General features: G+C 45.8%; 1 protein-coding gene across 1 annotated transcript; it reads left to right on the forward strand.

Moving 5' to 3' along the window:
- Positions 1–13,100: 13,100 nt before the first annotated feature.
- On the forward strand, positions 13,101–15,441 carry LOC142823238 (endogenous retroviral envelope protein HEMO-like). Its single transcript, XM_075913997.2, has one exon. It carries the CDS (start codon positions 13,110–13,112, stop codon positions 14,763–14,765), a length of 1,656 nt encoding a protein of 551 aa, XP_075770112.2. The 5' UTR covers positions 13,101–13,109; the 3' UTR covers positions 14,766–15,441.
- Positions 15,442–20,305: the final 4,864 nt, after the last annotated feature.

Genomic DNA, 20,305 nt, shown 5'->3' on the forward strand with positions numbered 1-20,305 from the left:
TGAGGGTGCGCCTGTCCCTTTAAGGAATGGCTGCAGCCAGGAACCACAGACGTGCAACCCATGGCCCAGATTGTCCACCAGGGCTTCTTCCTGGAGGCCAATAATTTCGAAAGAAAGGGCTCCCCCCGTCCACACTCACGTTCTTTCGACGGATCTCCCTCGAAAAAGGCGTTCTTCCATCGAAAGAAAAGCCGCGTTCTTTCGATTTACTTTCGAAAGAACGCGGCTTGAGTCTGGACGCAGGGGAAGTTCTTTCAAAAAAAGGGTACTTTTTTCGAAAGAACCCCTGAGTGTGGACACGGCCTAAGGGAAAAAACTTGAAAAACAACAAAAGGTCCTGTGGCACCTCAGAGATTAACAAGTAACTCACAATTATAAGTAGGTAATGATTATTTTCAAGACCCTCTATTTAAGGCATACTAGAGATTTAGTTCAAAAGAACTAAATCTCTTTATGTGGAGTTGGTGGCATGTTCTGTGCTCCATTAGCTTGTATCACCTTTCTGCCACTTCTTCAGCTGAAATAATGAACAACAGTTACTAAAGAGTAGAAGCTATTTTTATAGCACTGTTGGTATGCTTCCTATCAGATTGCACTACGATTGGCAGTTGTACAGTTGGGCTTGGAGTTGCCTCAGGGTCTGCTGTGTGCTTAGCCAGCCAACACTTTCCCTGGACTGTCTGTCCTCTAGGTTGATATTATTTTCTCTAGTTTTGCCTTCAATTTGATCTGTTCATGATAAAGTTCCTTTCAAGCCTTTAACATATTTCTATACTCTCCTTTTCATGGATCAGAAAAAAATCCAAATTCATCCTACTTGGTAAATATATATAGTCTGTATTGTAATCACACTGTGGTGATAAAGACACCAATTTGCATACTGAATCCGTGTCCCTGTCTTGTGTCCAATACCATGATTTTTAAATCTTAAAATACGATGTAATTAAAATTCATTCAAGAGGATTTGTGTTCACCGTGCTTCTAATTACATCATTTGAAAGTTCAAGAAAAAAGAATGTTCTATAACTTTTTAAATAGTGTTGTTACATCACTTTGGTGGTATTGTGGGAACACAAGACCCAAAAGATGGGTCTTCCCTTTGGCTCTAGGGGCTAAGGTCTGAAGCTTATCACCAAATCTGAGCATTCACCCTTTTGTTACCTTTGTTTTGATTTCAATGGAGTTTTAGAAAGAGTCAGTTTATGGAACTCATTTCCAGGTGATGTTGTGAAGGTCAAACACATAACCGGGTTAAAAAAGAATTAGGTAAGATCATGAAGGATAGGTCCTTCAATGACTAATAGCCAGGGATGCAACCCTGTTCTATGAGTGTGACAGGTTCTACACCAGTTGGAACAGATGATGGCCTGCTCTGTGACTAACTGCACTTCTAGGCAACCAGTGAGCCCAGCTGTATTGGCTTTGACCTGAAAAAGTGGCTCCAGCCCCTGATTGACTGCTTGTCAAGCCCCTGGCCTCCATAGCAGATCAACTACTGCTCACTGGGTACCATACCAGCACATGTGTTTGCTCTTGCTCCAGTAAACCATTTCCTATGTCAGCTGCTTCCAGTCCCTGCTCCTGCTTAGTTCCAAACCTACTCCAGCCTGTTCCTATTCTGGTTCCTGCTTTGTTCCAGTTTCTTCAGCATGCATCCAGTCTCTGCTCGATTGCCCCCAGCCACTGCTCCCCTCTTGCTTCAGACTTCTGTCTTTGGTCCCTGGCTCTGCCTTTGGTTTACAACTGTAGCTGACTCTCTGATTCTGACATTCAGCTTCTGTTTCTACTAATCACTGGCTCCGCCTCTGATTTCTGTCTATCTCTGGCATTTAGCTTCTGCCCCTCTGGTAGTGTTCTTGCCTCATTTCCTGGATTCTACCCACCTTACACCCAACTCTAACACTTGGATATAAGATGGGCTGAACTCTTGCTTCCACCCCTAGGCCACACTGCCCATGGCTCTGTTTCCTTCAGTTTTAGCAGTCCCACACAAAGGCTAAGGGCCCATCTCACCAGCATGGATACCACTCAGGTCAGATTTTCCGTGGCACAACAGGTAGGGGCCATACAGAACTGGCAGGTCCATCCAGCTTGCAGACATGGAAAACACATTAGTAGCCCAGGCGGCTTCACTGTCCAGCACCAGTTGCCCACTCCAAGACAAGTTTACTGATAACCATAGCTAGGTCTGAGGTTTCCTAAACCAATTCTGGTTTTTCTTCTGAATACACCCCGTACTGTTCCCCTAGACCGGGCCTAAGTAGGGCTAATCTTTAGTTAGCTCACTGACAAGGACGTGGCCAAGGTTTGGTCTCACTTAGAACAGTCCATACCCCTTCTGAGATGGTTGGGGGCCATGTCCGTCATTTTTGGTGACCCCCCACTGCTCTTGAACTGCTGAATCCAAGCCGCAAATGCTATAGCAAGGGCATTAATCAGCTGCCCAATCATTGATACTTTGTGTTGCTTTCTCACAAACAGCAAGTAGAAAGATGCTGTGTTGTGTATTGTGCTAAACACTAATACAAAGGATGAACTGGTATATGTCAAGTTGCTGTCCCATTTTGATGACCTAATTAATGTATGCATCAGAACTGATGACCATCTTATTGAGCAGTGCCATGAATTTAACCCAGCTCTGTCATTGCCCCAGTCCTCCACCTCTCAGTCGCATGCTGCATGGGTCCAAGTTCCCCCCCCATCCCCACCTCTCGACTAAGTCTCTGTGAGGAAGTTAGAATGCTAAGTGCAGGCTCTGCACAGGGCAGAGGGTAAGCATATAGGAGGAGAAAAGGAGGGAGTCTAGGGACAGAAGGGCATGTGGGTGTGGGGTTTGGCGCTTACCTGGGGTAACTCCTGTAGGTGAGCTGCACTCCTCCCTTTGGCAGTGGCTCATAGGTGGGAGGACCAGGGTGTCCCCACATGTTACTGCCTCTAGGCACTGCCCCTGCAGCTTCCATTGGCCACAGAGGCTCTTGGGTGGTGGGAGCTGTGCATGGAGACACACATACACCTGTCCAGGGGCTACAGGGACATGCTAGCAGTCTTGACTGGAGCAAGAGGCAATCAGGAAGCCACTTTAACACAGCTCCACTGCTGATGGTGCTGGGGGGCCTCCGGGCCCTTTTAAATTCTCAAGTGGCAGCTGCCAGGTCTTTGGGAGAAACGCAGCCCTGAACTTTACTGGAGCCAGGCCTCTGGGCCAGGAATATTCCTGGAGCTCAGACACCATGGACTGAAATAGCTCACTAGCTCTACAAACTCTGTTCCTGTGACTTCTGTGCTTGGACCAAATCTCTAGTTCATACCACTTAGTCTTCTCTAGGCCTAGCCTACTCCTCCTTGGCACTGGGCATCATGTTAATGGACTTGATCATGGGGCTACCATCATCCCAAAGACACTCACTATACTAATTGTAGTTAATGTGATGAAGATAGCACATTTTATACCATGATGTAGCTTCCTTACCCTCCAGGAATCAATCTGTTTACCCCTCATATACATACATGACCACTGACCCAGGCTTCATGTACAGAGAATCTTCCCTGATTCTCTTCTGGTGGGTCAAAACCCGGCTCAAAGTCCCCTGGGAGGCAACCACAAAAGAAGAGAAGTGCTGCCTTGTACCACATAATTAGCACCAACTGCTGGCCTGCTCCCTGACTAACTGCATGGAAAGACAACCAGTGAAACTCACCGTACTTCCTGGGACTCTCAGAGTGTCCATAGCCTTTGATTGCCTGCTGGTTTGACAACCATGCTTGTAAGCCCATTCCCTAGCACAGGTCAGTAGCTGCTCAACATGTACCAACATGGACCATGCCAGCAACTGCAGTTGCCCTTGTTCCTCCCACTTACAATTCTGGTTTACCCCCTGGTTCCAGTATTTGGCTTCTGTCCCTCTAGTATTGACCCTCAGCTAATTTCCTGGAATCTGCCCACCCTGAACCCAGCTCTGACCAATCTATTATCCTCTTATCTTTTCTTTCTTTCTTTCTTTCTTTCTTTCTTTCTTTCTTTCTTTCTTTCTTTCTTTCTTTCTTTCTTTCTTTCTTTCTTTCTTTCTTTCTTTCTTCATGATAATACAGACATCATTAAAAACACACACATACTTTCAAATGAATGCTCATTGCTCATGTTCCTTTCTCAGAAATCTCAGAAGGTAATTAGATCAGTGACCTAAGTAAGCCATTTGGAGAAGAAGAATAGCTACTCCATAACATTTGACTGCATAAGGGGGCATGAAATAGATACTCTACTCAGAATGTCAGCTGACCATTTGGAAATCATACATATTTGATATGTCAGCCATTTGTCATAAACACTTACATTACTGCTTTTAGTGGCACCCTTCTTACAAGAAAAAACTGTACAGTGATTTCCCCACTAAGTGCACATTTTAAATCACACAAAGTATCTAAAGTCAATTAAACAGGTTAGGATTTATCACCAGATTACTAAAAATCTCTGGGTTCTTTTGAGTGTTGTTAAATTGCTAGTGTATGTTTAGAAAAATAAACTGCTCCACTAACATGGTTTCCTTCACTGAGGATTGCAGGTATGTTTACAAGCAGATGTTCACATGCCTTGATAGTCTCAGAATGACCTGTAGGAAATTACTTCCTGACAATAGCGATAGAGCATGTTCGATAGAGAAAATTGTATACATGCGCCTAAGGCAAGAGACAAGAGTCTCCTTATTTTGCTGCACAGGCTACCTGCATTGTGGTTCACTGTGAATGAGAGCAGACTCCATAGGCAACAAGGAAACCAGGGTTACCAGTCTTTCTCTGGTTGGCTCTGGAGCATCACAACTACACTCTGCACATTATTCAGGGCAGATTATGCTTCTATTTAGCCTCCAGTTTTCAATGTATTAAGGGATAAAATTATGATAGAATAAGTACTGAGAGTATATTACTGGTGTTCATTGGTCTAGTATAGCATGATCAATGAACATGGCTATTAGTGCTGACAAAGAGACATTCTCTGTAAAAGTACTGAAACAATTAGTGGTTACAGTAACTGTGAAAGTTCAGAAATTAATTAACTGAACTCAGGCTAGTAGGTTCTTATTTAAAATAACATATATTAAAATATCTCTTTTATTACTCCATAATATAATTCTAAATAACACTTTATTTGCTTCTTGTCCACAATGGTGATGAATTGCAGAGGCTGAGAAGACCTGAATGAATAGTAAAGAAAATATTTCTTGAATTTTGTTTAATAACTTTTTAATAAACATATTAGCAAACTATTGTGCCAGGTTTATGCTTCTCAGCGAATAGTAGAAAAAATCATTAACTAATTTTTTCAGTAATATCACAAAACTTATCAAATAAATGATTAGGAAAGTATTACTTCCAAAGTTCTAAGGCTGAGCTATTGTCAAATTTATTCCATGCTTTACTCTAATATCTAGTGAAAACATGACATGGAAAAAATAATAATTGAAGACCTGGATTTTATTAAAACATGTAGTAACACCCCCCACCATGCTTGTCGGCTGTCCACCAGCAAGGAGAACCAACCCCTGCTTAGACTGCAGACCAGTCTGAGTTTTAAACTGTTTATCATCCTGGAAACTGTCTCTCTGTTATTTGTTGCCCCATGCTAAGTAAGGGCCCAGGCCTATGTACTGCCGCTCAGCAGTCCAGACAGGCCTGATCTTTAACAACTGTGTGCACCTGTGGTGATGCCTTGCCCTGACCCATAGTTTGATTGTATGAACTGTTGCTCAAGCCTTAAACTTCTTGAACTGCTTGTTGTTGCCCTACCTTGACCAAGGGCATGACATTACTAATAGCTGCTCTGCCTACAGCCAGGCCTGAGCTCCTGAACTGTTAATGGCCTCACCCTAAGGTAGGGTCCAGACATTAAAACTGCTGTTTAGCTAGATTGTAGCCCATCAGCCCCGCCTTATCCACTAGTGGGCCAGCCTTGGAGAAGGGCTCCCTGGGACCCTTCAACTGGTCAGTCCACAGTGTAGTAAGGCAGCTTGGCCTCCCTCGAGGCCAAGACCAGTACAGGCATATATTATCATTATGTTATGTGACTGTCTCATATACATGATGCAGTTATCCACAAAAGGAACTATTCATGCCCTTCTATCTCTAACATTCATAAATTACTCATAAAGTACTCAATTATGTTATAATAATATTCATTCCATGCATGGAATTTCCACTGAACTCAATGGGATTTCTAAATATGGTAGGAGTAGGTCCGTGTATATTTATAATTGTAAGTGTACATGGTGGAGACTGTTTAATGATAGAAGTTGTTTCTCCTCCATGTTTGTATCCATGAACACAGATTCAGTGGGACTTCTCTGCATGATTGACAACCTAGTAAATTCCAATTCCCTCTGCATAAAATCACAGAATTTAGACTCACAGAATACTAGAACTGGAAAGGACCTCAAGAGGTCAGTGAGTCCAGTCCCCTGCCCTCATGGCAGGATCAAGCACCGTCTAGACCATCCTAGATAGATGTCTATCTAAACCTTCCTTGCTGCAGTTTAAGCCCATTGCTTCTTGTCCTATCCTCAGAGGCCAAGGAGAACAATTTTTTCCCTCCTCCTTGTGACACCCTTTTAGATTCCTGAAAATCTCTTTCATGTCTATACTACAGAGCTTTTTCAGAAAAAATGGCTGTTTTTCCAACAAAACTTCAATTATGTCCACACTGCAATCGCATTCTTCTGAAAGAAAATCAAAAGAACAGACATTGGTAATCTGTTTTTCTGACATTGGTAATCCTCATTCTATGAGGAAGAAGACTTTTTCCAAAAGAACCCTTTTGAAAAAAGGCGTGTGTGGACAGGTGTAGCCAGACACAACACCCCATCTTGTTTTTCCACGAGCCCCATCTTGTTTTTCCCCCCCCCAGAGAGCAAGAGAAAGGCAGTCAGCCTTTGATGCCCTGGGAACGCAGGTGTGGTGCCTGTCCCTTATTCTACCATAAACAGAAACCAGACAGTAAATGGGCTAGCTGACGACTGGGAGGCCTCCCGTCGCCGTGATGGCTAGTATCAGTAATTGACACGCCTGCACTGTCTCGGGAGAGGAATCTTCGCCCATCACATACCAGAGGTGCCCATTGTCTGCATCTTCCCAGGTGTGAATTATGCTTTGCACCCTTCGTGGGAAACTTGGCATTCAAAGCCATTTTTCCTGATTGGCCACTTAAGACCAGGAAGAAGCCCATGTGACCCAAGGGGTATAAAGAGGGTTGAGTTGCCCACCCAATTTGAGCTCCAATCACCTACACCTGCTGGCAGGTATTGATTGTCTCCCGAGGTCCGTGGGACGCCCAACCTCGCCCTACTTCTTCCCGAGGGATTGAGAGAAAGACGCTGGCCACGCCAAGTCTGGAACGCAGGGGTGAGAATTGTACCTGCAATGTGTTTTTCTTTATGTGTACACTCTAATTGTCTCTCTGTTGTAAGTTAGTTACTTTATTATAGTTTTCTTAAAGTCAAACTGCTTCATTTCTATTGTAAATCACCTTTGGTAAGGTGATTTTGCTATAAACTTTGGGAACAAGTGGGGTGCCCTCATTCACTTATAATATATATATATATCTATATACACTGAACCAAGTTTCTTTATTTCTTTTCTCTTTCTTTCTCCTATAAATAAGCCAGTGCGTGTCGAGCTTCTGACTTGAACCCGTGCTGCTGTACCCGAACCGAACACAAACAAAAGAACTTCAGCCGGTCATAAAGGGACAGATATAGGGAGAGCTTGGGCGTTTGAATTTGTGTCACACCCAGGTGGCAAAATTCAGTTGGGGCGCTTCTCAGTCTCCCCGAGGCTGCCCGCTGCGAAGGAATTATGAAATTCTAGCAGCTGAAATCTGAAGCGTAATAAGCTCTCCCTGTACACTTATTGGGGCGCCTTTCAACCTCTTCCAGGTTGCCCACTGCAAGGGACCCCCGGTCTCAGCAGTTAAAGTCTTAGGCGTATAGTACACACATAGTATAGGAAGAGCTTGGGCGTTTGAATTTGTGTCACACCCAGGTGGCAAAATTCAGTTGGGGCGCTTCTCAGTCTCCCCGAGGCTGCCCGCTGCGAAGGAATTATGAAATTCTAGCAGCTAAAATCTGAAGCGTAATAAGCTCTTCCTGTACACACTGGGGCGTCTGTTAGCCTGTTTGGCTACCCTCTGCGACGGGACCTCGGTCCTAGCAGTAAAGTCACGGACGTTAAACTACTTTTCAGGGTGCCCTCCAGCCTCCTAGGCTGCCCGCTGCAACGAGACTCTGTGTCTCAGCAGTTGAAGACTTGGGTGTAACACACACGCACACACTGCCCTGACCGTCGGCTGACAGAATTGGCGTAGTCGGCAGGATTTGTGATATCGGTTCAAAATACAGCAGCATGAAGCCTGTCACTGATTTTAGCAAGGTAGAAAAGAGCTTCGCCCAGGAAGGTTGGGCTGACCCTAAATGGGATAAAGAAATGTTAGAAGAGGAGTGGGGAAACCCTGAGGAACTGTGGTTGCAGTTCTGTAACTGGAGAACTGCTTGTAAAATGAAAAGGGGAAAGGGGAAAGGAGCATGCATTTGGCTATTTAAAGGTGCCCTGCAGACAGCATGTAAAAGCCATTTAAAATTGGAAATGGAGCTTGAAAGGGTACAGAAGGAGAGGGATGAGCTAGAGCGGCGCTGCCAGAACCTAGACACCCGGGCGCGCTTGCTGAGCAATGATGTGCACCAATTAGAACAACGTCTTGCTCCAATAATAAAAAGGGAGGGAGCAGAAAGGAGAGCGAGATTAGAGAGCAAGCCCCGAAAAATTAATCAAGCCAAAGTAGAGGCTGCTCTCTGGGTAGATCCGGAGGATTGGGATGGAGACATCTGGGACTCCTCCGATGATGAGTGTCCCACCTCCCCTGAGTTAGGGAATCCCCCTGTCCACATGAGACCCATCATCACATACCAAAAGGACCTAACTGAGAAAGATGAGAGTGAGGTTGATGAAGATAACCCCTCCACTAGCAAAAGGACAGAATCCCGACCCACCCGAATTACTACTCGCAGTTATGAGCCTGCAGAGTTGAGAAAGATCCAGGACGAATTTGCCAAGAGACCTGGGGAAGGGGTGATAGAGTGGCTAGCTAGGATATGGGACACAGGAGGTGGCCATACCCAACTGTCCTCCCGGGAGTGTGGCAGGGTAAATCTGGGTGCAGGAGTATTCCTTAGCCCCAGGAATCAGGAGGGTCCAAAGTCTATCTGGACCTTTGCCTGTAGATGGGCTCGGGGAATTCACCACGCTGACAGAGGTGAACCCACTAGCATCCCATGGATTAATGGGGATGAACTTAGAGGAGCCCTACAAACTGTTGCTATAATAGCTATGCTCCGTCAAGGGGGTCCCCAAAATGGGAGGCAGGAAGAGAGCCCATGGGAACAACAGGTAGTGACAGGAGATTTAAGACCAGTGCTAAAAGGGGCTCCCGGATCCTATAAGGCTATAGCACTAGCCACAAGAAATCATGCTCAGGACCACCGCATGACCTATCAAGACTTATTTGATTTTATGCTGCGGGATCTCCGAGAATTTGGGGAAACTGAGGCACCGCAGGTTAAAGTTAAGGTGCGGAATTTAAAAGGAGATTATAGAAGCAAGCAGGAAGGCTTTAGGCCTAGACGCGAAGTAACACCACAGGAGAGGGAATTTAGGACTAAATTGTGGAAACGGTGCTTGGATCTAGGGTTCACCCGAGATCTATTACATGGGCTGGCAACCGATAAGCTAAAGCTTCTGGCTGCCTCAAAGGGAGTTGAGCAGGAGAAAGCAGCAGTAACTCCTAGTGCTCCCCGCATCAGCTCTGACCCTCCTCATGCACAGCTAAGGCAGCAATTACATGAGCTGCTGCCGCTTGTTGAAATTGACCAGGGAAACTAACAAGCGGGGGTCCAATCTCTCTCTGTATAAGTAAACTTGAGCAGGCAGAGAGAGAAAATCCTAACAACGACCCCCGGATTTTAGTAACAGTTAATGATAAGACTGCTGTCTCTTTCCTGGTAGACACTGGAGCCCAATTATCCATGATTAAAAGAGAAAACTTTCTTGGACCTCCACCTTCTGGCCGAAAGCAGGTTTTGGTTACAGGAGTAAACGGCACTATTGTGTCTTACCCGCTGGTCAAAGTAAAACTGGATATCCCTTTAAACCCCTACCAGCAGCCCAGGAAACATGAGTTAATACTTGGGAATGCCAATATACTGGGCATGGACATCCTAAAGGGCAAGGAAGGAATCATTGGTGGGGAAAGGTGGGCATTCGGAGCTGGCTGCAAACCCAGCACAACAATCCTGGAGGAGGGGAAAGTTCCTCTTTATAGTGTCAGGTTACTAGCCCAAGCTCCTGCTCTCCCACCATCAGCTGTGACTCATGTAAAACAATACAATGTCCCAGCTGAAGCTGTAGTGCCTGTCACTGAGCTAATTAAAGATCTGGAAACAAGGGGAGTCTTAATTCGCACTCACTCCCCTTACAACTCCCCGGTATGGCCAGTAAAGAAACCTAATGGTAAATGGAGGCTCACAATTGATTACAGAAAATTAAACAGTAACACAGGACCCCTAACAGCAGCAGTCCCCAACATAGCAAGCATTGTAAATACCATACAAACTTGGAACAAGCAATGGCTAGCTGTGCTAGATATAAAGGACATGTTTTTCATGGTCCCTTTACAGCCTGCAGACCAGAACAGATTTGCTTTTACATGGAAGGGTGTCCAATACACTTTCACACGTATGCCCCAAGGGTTCAAACATTCCCCCACTATTTGCCATGGGGCACTGTCAAAGGTCCTAGATGGTTTAACCATGCCACCTAGTATCCAAATGCTGCAATATATAGATGATATCCTAATAGGAGGGGACATTACTGAAGAAGTGCAGCAAGCTGTGGACTTAGTAAAAACTGCCTTAGAAAATCTTGGGTTAGCTTTACCCCCAGATAAGTGCCAGGGTCCCTCTCATGAGGTGAAGTTCCTGGGTGCTGTCTGGATGGGAGGGCGGAGGTCAGTGCCTGATGACACTGTACAGGAACTGAGCCAGGCACCTTCACCTGGGGACAAGTCCCAACTAAGGCAAACTCTGGGAGTTTTAGGGTTTTGGCGAAAACATGTGCCCGGTTTTGCTGTAATTGCCCGACCACTGTATAATCTGCTAAAGAAAAGTGCTGTTTGGGAATGGACCCCTGTACATGAGGAAGCGCTGCGGCAGCTAATAAACGAAATACACACATACCAAGCTCTGGGTCCAATCCATCCCGATGCTCCATTCCACGTGTATCTCACCATAGGAGCTACGGGAATGTCTTATGCCCTATGGCAAGAGAGTGAAACTGCACCCCGCCGCCCCATACAATTCGGCTCAAAGTCATGGCAGGGATCGCAAGCCAATTACACTCCCTATGAGAAAGTGCTCCTGGCAGCCTATACTGCTCTAAGGGAGACTGAGGAGCTAACACAAAATCGCGCTATAACCATACACACTCCCCTTCCAATTATTAAGCCCATATTGGAAGGAAAGGAGCTGCCGCCAGGAGTAGCACAGAAAATGACCACCCAGAAATGGGCACTGTACATACACTACAGAGTGGGTGGTGCAGACTCCGCACAGAACCCCACTATGATTAAGGAGTCTCTGTGGAGGGTAGGAATGCCCAGTGAATATCACCTGCCCCCACAGTCCTCTCCCATTCAAAACGCCGCTGCATTTGACCCATCTCACCCTGAGGGAGTGTGGTTCACAGACGGTAGTGCTAAATTGATTAAAGGGAGATGGAAAGGAAAGGCTGCAGCTGTTCCAGCAGACAATTCCACCACACCCTTAACCACCGATGTGGACGGATCAGCTCAGCTTGCAGAACTAGCAGCAATCAAGCTGGCTTGTGAAGCAGGTGCTAGTACTATCTATACGGACTCCTATGCTGTATGGGCAGGAGCCACCCAGTGGATAACTAACTGGAAAAATAACCACTGGGAAATAGGAGGGAAATCCGTATGGGGATTAGAATACTGGAAGTGGATATACCACCATGCCACCCAGCAACCCCTAAGTATTGGACATGTGTCAGCACACCAAAAGAATAACACCCCAACTGCACAATTGAATAACCTAGCTGATGAAGCAGCACAGATCTATGTTACCCAGGTGGACTGGGAACGCCTATACATCTGGCTGCATGAAAATCTGGGACACACGGGGAGTGAGGAGCTGGTGAGGCAGGCACATATCAGGGGGTGGCCCATCACCCACCAACAGGCTAGGGATTTAGTGCAAGCCTGCACTACATGTGCTGAGACCAGGAGGCATATCACGGAAGGACAACGGTTTGCCAAACTAAGGGATGGGAAAACGCTATGGGGGACCTGGCAGATCGATTATGTGGGTCCATTGTCCACCACCAGGCAAGGGTGGAAATACATTCTCACAGGAGTGGAAGTCATCTCAGGTATAGGGTTCGCTTACCCTACTCGTTTAGCAACAGGACTATCCACAATTATGGGACTGAATCGCCTAATTGCACTTGTCCCAACACCTCAGGAAATTCAATCTGACAATGGCTCACATTTTAAAAACAAGCCTGTCCAGGAGTGGGCTCTCCAGAATGGAGTCCAATGGACCTTTCACCTCCCATACCGACCTCAGTCCAATGGCATAATTGAGAGATGGAATGGACTGCTAAAATACCACCTTAAGCCTACAGAGGGAACCTGGGGAGGCAGACTGGATGCCGTGGTTCAACGGCTAAACAATCGGCAAACCCCTACGGGTAGCCCAATTAGCAAAGGATTTTTCCCAACAAGGAAAGCCTCTCTGACTCCAGGGACACCACTAACGGACTCCAAATATGCCCCTGGGGATACTGTTGTGGTCAAACACCCCAGCCTGGGCACACATACCTGTGTACTTCAGTCTTATAAAAACAAGGGCGTTTGGATTATTGCAAACCCCAACAAACTGCCACTAACCATTTCTGAGGCTTGGATTGTATCCAAGACCGGCTGACTTTTTGTTTTGTTGCAGGGAAGGAGTTAACAAGAGAACAATACCTCATTACCCAACTCAAGACGCAGCATGACTCCGGATCGAGCTTTGCTGTTTCTCCTAATCACTGCGATCTCCGCTGTACCAGAGCACCCTCTCAGGAATGCTATCCAGACTATTGCCTCTGCAGCCGATGCTACAAACTGCTGGATATGTACCCTGCTAGGTTCCCCCACAGGACTGGGAGTTGAATTTGTCCCTTTAAACTTAAATGACTGGTGGAACAAGAGCAACGTTTTCAAGTGGGGACCAGCCTGGTTTGATGACAGCAGCTCCAGCGACTACAAACTTTTAAATGACTCTGGGAAGGGAACTTGGGGGTGGCATGGACAATGGCAACCTACACTATGGGGTCAACCTCTGGAGTATATAACAGGAACCTCTAGGGAAGTATACCCCATCTGCTTTGAGAACAAAAATGGTACAGGACCTCACCTCGGGTGGTTAGGGGATCAGCAGTGCACCCACATAGTAATTTTTAATAAGAAATTAAAGGTCTGGGATGTCTATCCCAGTGCAACCCACCAAAAACCCTTAAGGTGCGGGGGATATAATATCTCCCACAGTGGCACACCACTATCTAGCAATGTCACCATTATTCCCCTAAACTTCAGCCAATACCTGGAGGGAAAAGCCTGGTACAATCAGTCATTATTCATAATTCCTAACACCGGTCAAATATACAACCCCACACTGGTAACCAGTAATACCCTACTCCCAAACCAGTGCGCTAGGACAGAGCTTTTTGCAGCGGACCAGGTCCTACAGGATTTGCTGCTTGCCTTACATTGCACAGCTGCTAATGATAGTTACTGTGCTACCCACCATACCCCAAAGAAAGGACCCACTGGAACAGGGTGGTATAAGGGACCCTACTCCCCCATTCTGAAGGAGGAGCCAGGACTCTTTTTCATTTGCGGGCAGAAAGCCTACAAGTATCTGCCACTGAATTGGATGGGGCGCTGCTCAATGGGGCACGCTGCCCCTGGGGGACTCACTGTACACCCTCACATTATGGCTCCTGGTATTACTAATCTTGGGAGCTTCTTACACCGGTCACCACGAAGGTTTTCCACTAATCCCCTTATAATACGTCCCACAGGCTTCCACCAGTTCGTCCGTGCGCTCCTGCCCTGGCTTGGAGTAGCTGAGCTAGAGAAGGCAATAGTAAATGTATCTGGGCAAATAGAACAGGCACTCAACCACACTGCAGATGCTCTGGGCTTGCTTAACGAGCAAATTCAATCAGTAGCCCGTTTTGCCCTGCAGAACAGAATAGCCTTGGATGCAGTTTTGGCCCAACAGGGGGGAGTATGTGCGGTAATCAACCAATCTTGCTGCTTCTATGTAAATAAATCAGGACAAATTGAACAAGATGTACTCGCTATAAAGGGCGCTGTTAAGGTACTACATGCTGTAACTGAGGATGGAAAAGCCTCATGGCTAGATTGGCTAGCCCAACACCTAGGATTTTCGTTAACTCCATTCCTTCACTCTATTGTAAATACTATGTTAACCGTTTTACTTGTTGTAATTGCTTGCTGCATGCTTCTATGTATTGTTAAGCGTTTGGTGTACACTGCTACCTCCTCTGTACAGGTCCGATATATGGCGTTGGGAAGCGATCCTAATCAATCCCTTGATCCAAAATTATCTGATCAGACCCTGCCGATAGGGCGATTTTAGCTTCCTCCAAGAAGGGCAAAAGGTGCTGGCATCACCGCCATCTTGCGTTCTGAGACATAGTGAGGCGTGTCAAGGGGGTGGAATGTAGCCAGACACAACACCCCATCTTGTTTTTCCACGAGCCCCATCTTGTTTTTCCCCCCCCCAGAGAGCAAGAGAAAGGCAGTCAGCCTTTGATGCCCTGGGAACGCAGGTGTGGTGCCTGTCCCTTATTCTACCATAAACAGAAACCAGACAGTAAATGGGCTAGCTGACGACTGGGAGGCCTCCCGTCGCCGTGATGGCTAGTATCAGTAATTGACACGCCTGCACTGTCTCGGGAGAGGAATCTTCGCCCATCACATACCAGAGGTGCCCATTGTCTGCATCTTCCCAGGTGTGAATTATGCTTTGCACCCTTCGTGGGAAACTTGGCATTCAAAGCCATTTTTCCTGATTGGCCACTTAAGACCAGGAAGAAGCCCATGTGACCCAAGGGGTATAAAGAGGGTTGAGTTGCCCACCCAATTTGAGCTCCAATCACCTACACCTGCTGGCAGGTATTGATTGTCTCCCGAGGTCCGTGGGACGCCCAACCTCGCCCTACTTCTTCCCGAGGGATTGAGAGAAAGACGCTGGCCACGCCAAGTCTGGAACGCAGGGGTGAGAATTGTACCTGCAATGTGTTTTTCTTTATGTGTACACTCTAATTGTCTCTCTGTTGTAAGTTAGTTACTTTATTATAGTTTTCTTAAAGTCAAACTGCTTCATTTCTATTGTAAATCACCTTTGGTAAGGTGATTTTGCTATAAACTTTGGGAACAAGTGGGGTGCCCTCATTCACTTATAATATATATATATATCTATATACACTGAACCAAGTTTCTTTATTTCTTTTCTCTTTCTTTCTCCTATAAATAAGCCAGTGCGTGTCAAGCTTCTGACTTGAACCCGTGCTGCTGTACCCGAACCGAACACAAACAAAAGAACTTCAGCCGGTCATAAAGGGACAGATATAGGGAGAGCTTGGGCGTTTGAATTTGTGTCACACCCAGGTGGCAAAATTCAGTTGGGGCGCTTCTCAGTCTCCCCGAGGCTGCCCGCTGCGAAGGAATTATGAAATTCTAGCAGCTGAAATCTGAAGCGTAATAAGCTCTCCCTGTACACTTATTGGGGCGCCTTTCAACCTCTTCCAGGTTGCCCACTGCAAGGGACCCCCGGTCTCAGCAGTTAAAGTCTTAGGCGTATAGTACACACATAGTATAGGAAGAGCTTGGGCGTTTGAATTTGTGTCACACCCAGGTGGCAAAATTCAGTTGGGGCGCTTCTCAGTCTCCCCGAGGCTGCCCGCTGCGAAGGAATTATGAAATTCTAGCAGCTAAAATCTGAAGCGTAATAAGCTCTTCCTGTACACACTGGGGCGTCTGTTAGCCTGTTTGGCTACCCTCTGCGACGGGACCTCGGTCCTAGCAGTAAAGTCACGGACGTTAAACTACTTTTCAGGGTGCCCTCCAGCCTCCTAGGCTGCCCGCTGCAACGAGACTCTGTGTCTCAGCAGTTGAAGACTTGGGTGTAACACACACGCACACACTGCCCTGACCGTCGGCTGACAACAGGGAAAAGGGCGTTCTTTTGGAAGAAGAGGACAGAGGAAAAAGCACAGGTGATCTAATGGCCACTCCATCCATAGTAATCACAGCTGAAATATGAAATAGCATCCATTCAGTGTGGACACTATCTTCCGAAAAAGCAGATAGCTTTTTTGATGCGCTTTGGCAGTGTGAACGCTCTCTTTCGAAAGAAGTTTTTCAGGAAGATCTCTTCTGGAAATGTTTCTTCTGAAAGAAGCTTGCAGTCTAGACATAGCCTCAGTCTTCTCTTTCCCAAATTAAACAAGCCCAATTCCTTCAATCTTCCTTCATATGTCATGTTCTCCAGGCCTTTCATCATTCTTGTTACTCTTCTCTAGACCCTCTCCAATTTCTCCACACCTTTCTTGAAATGTGGTGCCCAGAACTGGACACAATACTCCAACTGAAGCCTAATCAGCACAGAGTAGAGCAGAAGAATGACTTTTCCTGTCTTGCTCACAACATTTCTGTTAATGCATCCCAGAATCATGTATGCTTTCTTTTTTGCAGCATCATGCTGTTGATTCATATTTAGCTTGTGGTCCACTCATATTTAGCTAGATCCCTTTCTGCAGTACTCCTTCCTAGGCAGTAACTTCCCATTCTGTGACACGGATTGTTCCTTCCGAAGTGGAGAACTTTACATTTGTCCTTATTGAACTTCATCCCATTTATCTCAGACCATTTCTCCAGTTTGTCCAGATCATTTTGAATTATGACCCTATCCTCCAAAGCAGTTGCAACCCCTCCCAGCTTTGTATCATCTGCAAACTTAATAAGCGTACTTTCTATGCCAATATTTAAATAATTGATGAAGATATTGAAGCGAACTGGTCTCAAAACAGACCCTGCTGAACCCCACTTGTTACACCCTTCCTGCAGGATTGTGAACTGTTATTAGCTACTGTCTGAGAATGGTTATCCATCCATTTATGCACCCACCTTATAGTAGCCCCATCTAAGTTGTATTTGCCTAGTTTATTAATAAGAAGATATTGTGAGACCATATCAAATGCCTTGCTGAAGTCTGGGTATACCACATCCACCACTTCTTTCTTATCCACAAGACTCGTTATCCTATCAAAGAAAGCTTTGACATGAATTGTTCTATACAAATCCATGCTGGCTGTTACCTATCACCTTATTACCTTCCAGGGGTTTGCAGATGAATTCCTTAATTACTTGCTCCATTATCTTTCCTGGCACAGAAGAATATTGACTGTTCTGTAGTTTCCTGGGTTGTTCTTATTTCCCTTTTTATAGATGGGCAATTTTTTGCTAAGGCTTCCAGTTCACTCTTTCACTTTTGCAGTCACTCATTTTTCCTTTCTCCTTTTCATCCTTCCTTCCAGGGCTATCCCTACCAAGAGGCAAAGTATGAGGCTGTGTAGAGTCCCACAGCATTGGGTGCACCATGTGACCACTGAAGAGAGAGCAGGTAAGAGAGCAGGGTGCGGAGCTTAACTGTGCTGAGGATGGGTCTCTGTTAGACTGGGAAGAGGGGAGGGAAGGAGAGTTGAGCCTCTAACACAGGGGCCATGGTCTCCCAGCGTTGAACTCAATGCCCTGTCACAGAATGGCTGTCTGGCACTTGGCTGGGGGTGGGGAGGTTTGCAGGTGCTCTGCTCAGAGTTGTCTGCCTGCCTTCCCAGCCAATCATCCAGCATGAGCGCCCCTATGCACTACCTCAAGTGCATACACACTAAGCTGGGGGTGGGAGGAGTTGGGAGGAGGGCAGAGATCCCCCACCCCCGGTCCCAGGACAGCAGTAAGGCCCAGTGTGGGGGGTCTACCCTAGCTCCACTTTTGGTGGCGTGTTTCAGGTATTGAGCAGATCAACACCCATCACTGCCCCCCTGCGCAGTGACTTCCTCCCTGCCCACCTGCTCTACTACTTTCTCCTCTTTCCCCCATGACACTGCTTCATCTTCTCTCTTCTCCACTCCCATGTTCCCTTGTCTGTCCCCCACTTATGGTCTCCCGTGCCCCACACTTCCTCTTGTTCCCTTGCTTCCCTTCTCTTCATAGTGTCCTCCTTTTTCCCCAGGACCCCTCATTGCCTCCCCACTGTCCTCTTGTTCTCCACTCACTGCATGGAGCAGAAGTAGCAGCCACAGCCCCTCATAACCCCTCTACCTCAGATGCCAGACTTCACCGTAGTGCTTTGGTGTGGTGTCTGGTGACCTGGGGGTTTGCTGATGCTTTTTTGCCATTCTGCACCTCAAGATGTGAATTTAGGGATTCCACATCTTTCCATCTATTTCCCCTACTTCAGCTGAATTCAGGGGCACCTCATTAAGAGCAATATACATGACTCTCAAATCTGGCAATTCATAAAACTGTCTTTCAAAACTTCTGTGATTTGCAATGCCCCTCACAGTGCTCTTTTAATTGCCCTGGTGTCTACTCTGTTGGGGACATGCTAATTCAAACTAGTTTGAATTCTTGTGCACAGTGGGGACATGCATCAACTTTACAAAAAGGGGTGCTAAAAATCAACCTTTATACATTTGACCTTATTTCAACATAGATAAGGCCAAAGATTTCCTTGTTTCTTTTCATACTTACTTTCATTCTAGTATGGATGGCCATAATTTGGTAACATCGCTTAATTATCCATGTTGACTTATATAAATCACTCTATCTTTTTTAGTAAGCTACCCTATAAAAAACATTAGAGATACATCTATCTACCTATCACATTACTCTTTTGTAGTTCTAAAGTGTGAATAATTTTCCTTGTTTGTGCTTTACTCACTACTTAAAAATTTGCAAGACACAATTGAGGCCTGCCTCAGCATCTTTACAAATACAGAAGTTTGCTTTTTCATGTTTTCAATTTGTTAAAGCATAAAATATGTGTGGGAGACAATCCAAATGTGCTAGGATAATGGAAACATAAACCTCAGACTCTTCTCTCTCTCTCTAAGGCTCCACATCTATTAAGTGTTGTTTAGTCTTTTCTATAATAGTGATTATCTGTGAAGTTAACAAAAAGGTAATAGTATCAGAAGGGTAGCCATGTGAGCCTGAATCTGCAGAAGCAACGAGGAGTCCTGTGGCACCTGATTGATTAACAGATTTATTGGAGTATAAGCTTTTGTGGACAAAGACCCACATCTGATGAAGTGGGTCTTTGCCCACGAAAGCTTATGCTCCAATAAATCTGTTAGCCTATCAGGTGCCACAGGACTCCTCGTTGCTTCTGCAGATTCAGGCTCACATGGCTACCCTTCTGATACTATTACCTTTTTGTTAACTTCACAGATAATCACTATTATAGAAAAGACTAAACAACACTTAATAGATGTGGAGCCTTGTCACTTTTAAAAGGTAATAATAACATTTTGGGCCAGACCCTGACCCATTGGTATGTGGAAGTAAGAAACATGTTGTCCCCTTAGGCTTTTGAAAATTCCACTAGGCACCTCTTTGCATCATTTGGCACCTAAATACCGTGAAACATAAGGCCCTTAGTCACTTATACATGTACATAATACTGGAGTTACTGTTCATGAGGTTGTACTGCCTGGTGGAGAAAGTTGTGTGGAGTGGATGTTGCATTACAGATCTACTGTGTTTGGGAACTGTGGAGTTGCTGGGGGGGAGTGGGGAGAAGCAGGGCATTTTTATAAATGAATTCTTGCCTCCATGACTATCCCTCCTCGTATACTTCCCTCTTTTCTTCCCTAAGGAGGCTTTGACAATGTTCTTGAATTCATAAGAATGCACAAACCCCACTGGAACAACTGTGAAGATGAAGAAGTAGATGGAGATTTTTTGCCCCTTTACTCCTCATTTCTTATGGTTGAAGGGTCTGTCAGGAGCATTGTTCCAGCTTCTGCAACTGAAAACTCAATTTCAGAGCCTCTGAAGTGTCTGTGGGCCTCTAGATTTACTCTCTATGATTTTGCTTAGTTGGGTAGACTG

This window comes from Pelodiscus sinensis, chromosome 1, assembly GCF_052426305.1.
Source record: "Pelodiscus sinensis isolate ZL-2025 chromosome 1, ASM5242630v1, whole genome shotgun sequence".
Taxonomy (NCBI): domain Eukaryota; kingdom Metazoa; phylum Chordata; order Testudines; family Trionychidae; genus Pelodiscus; species Pelodiscus sinensis.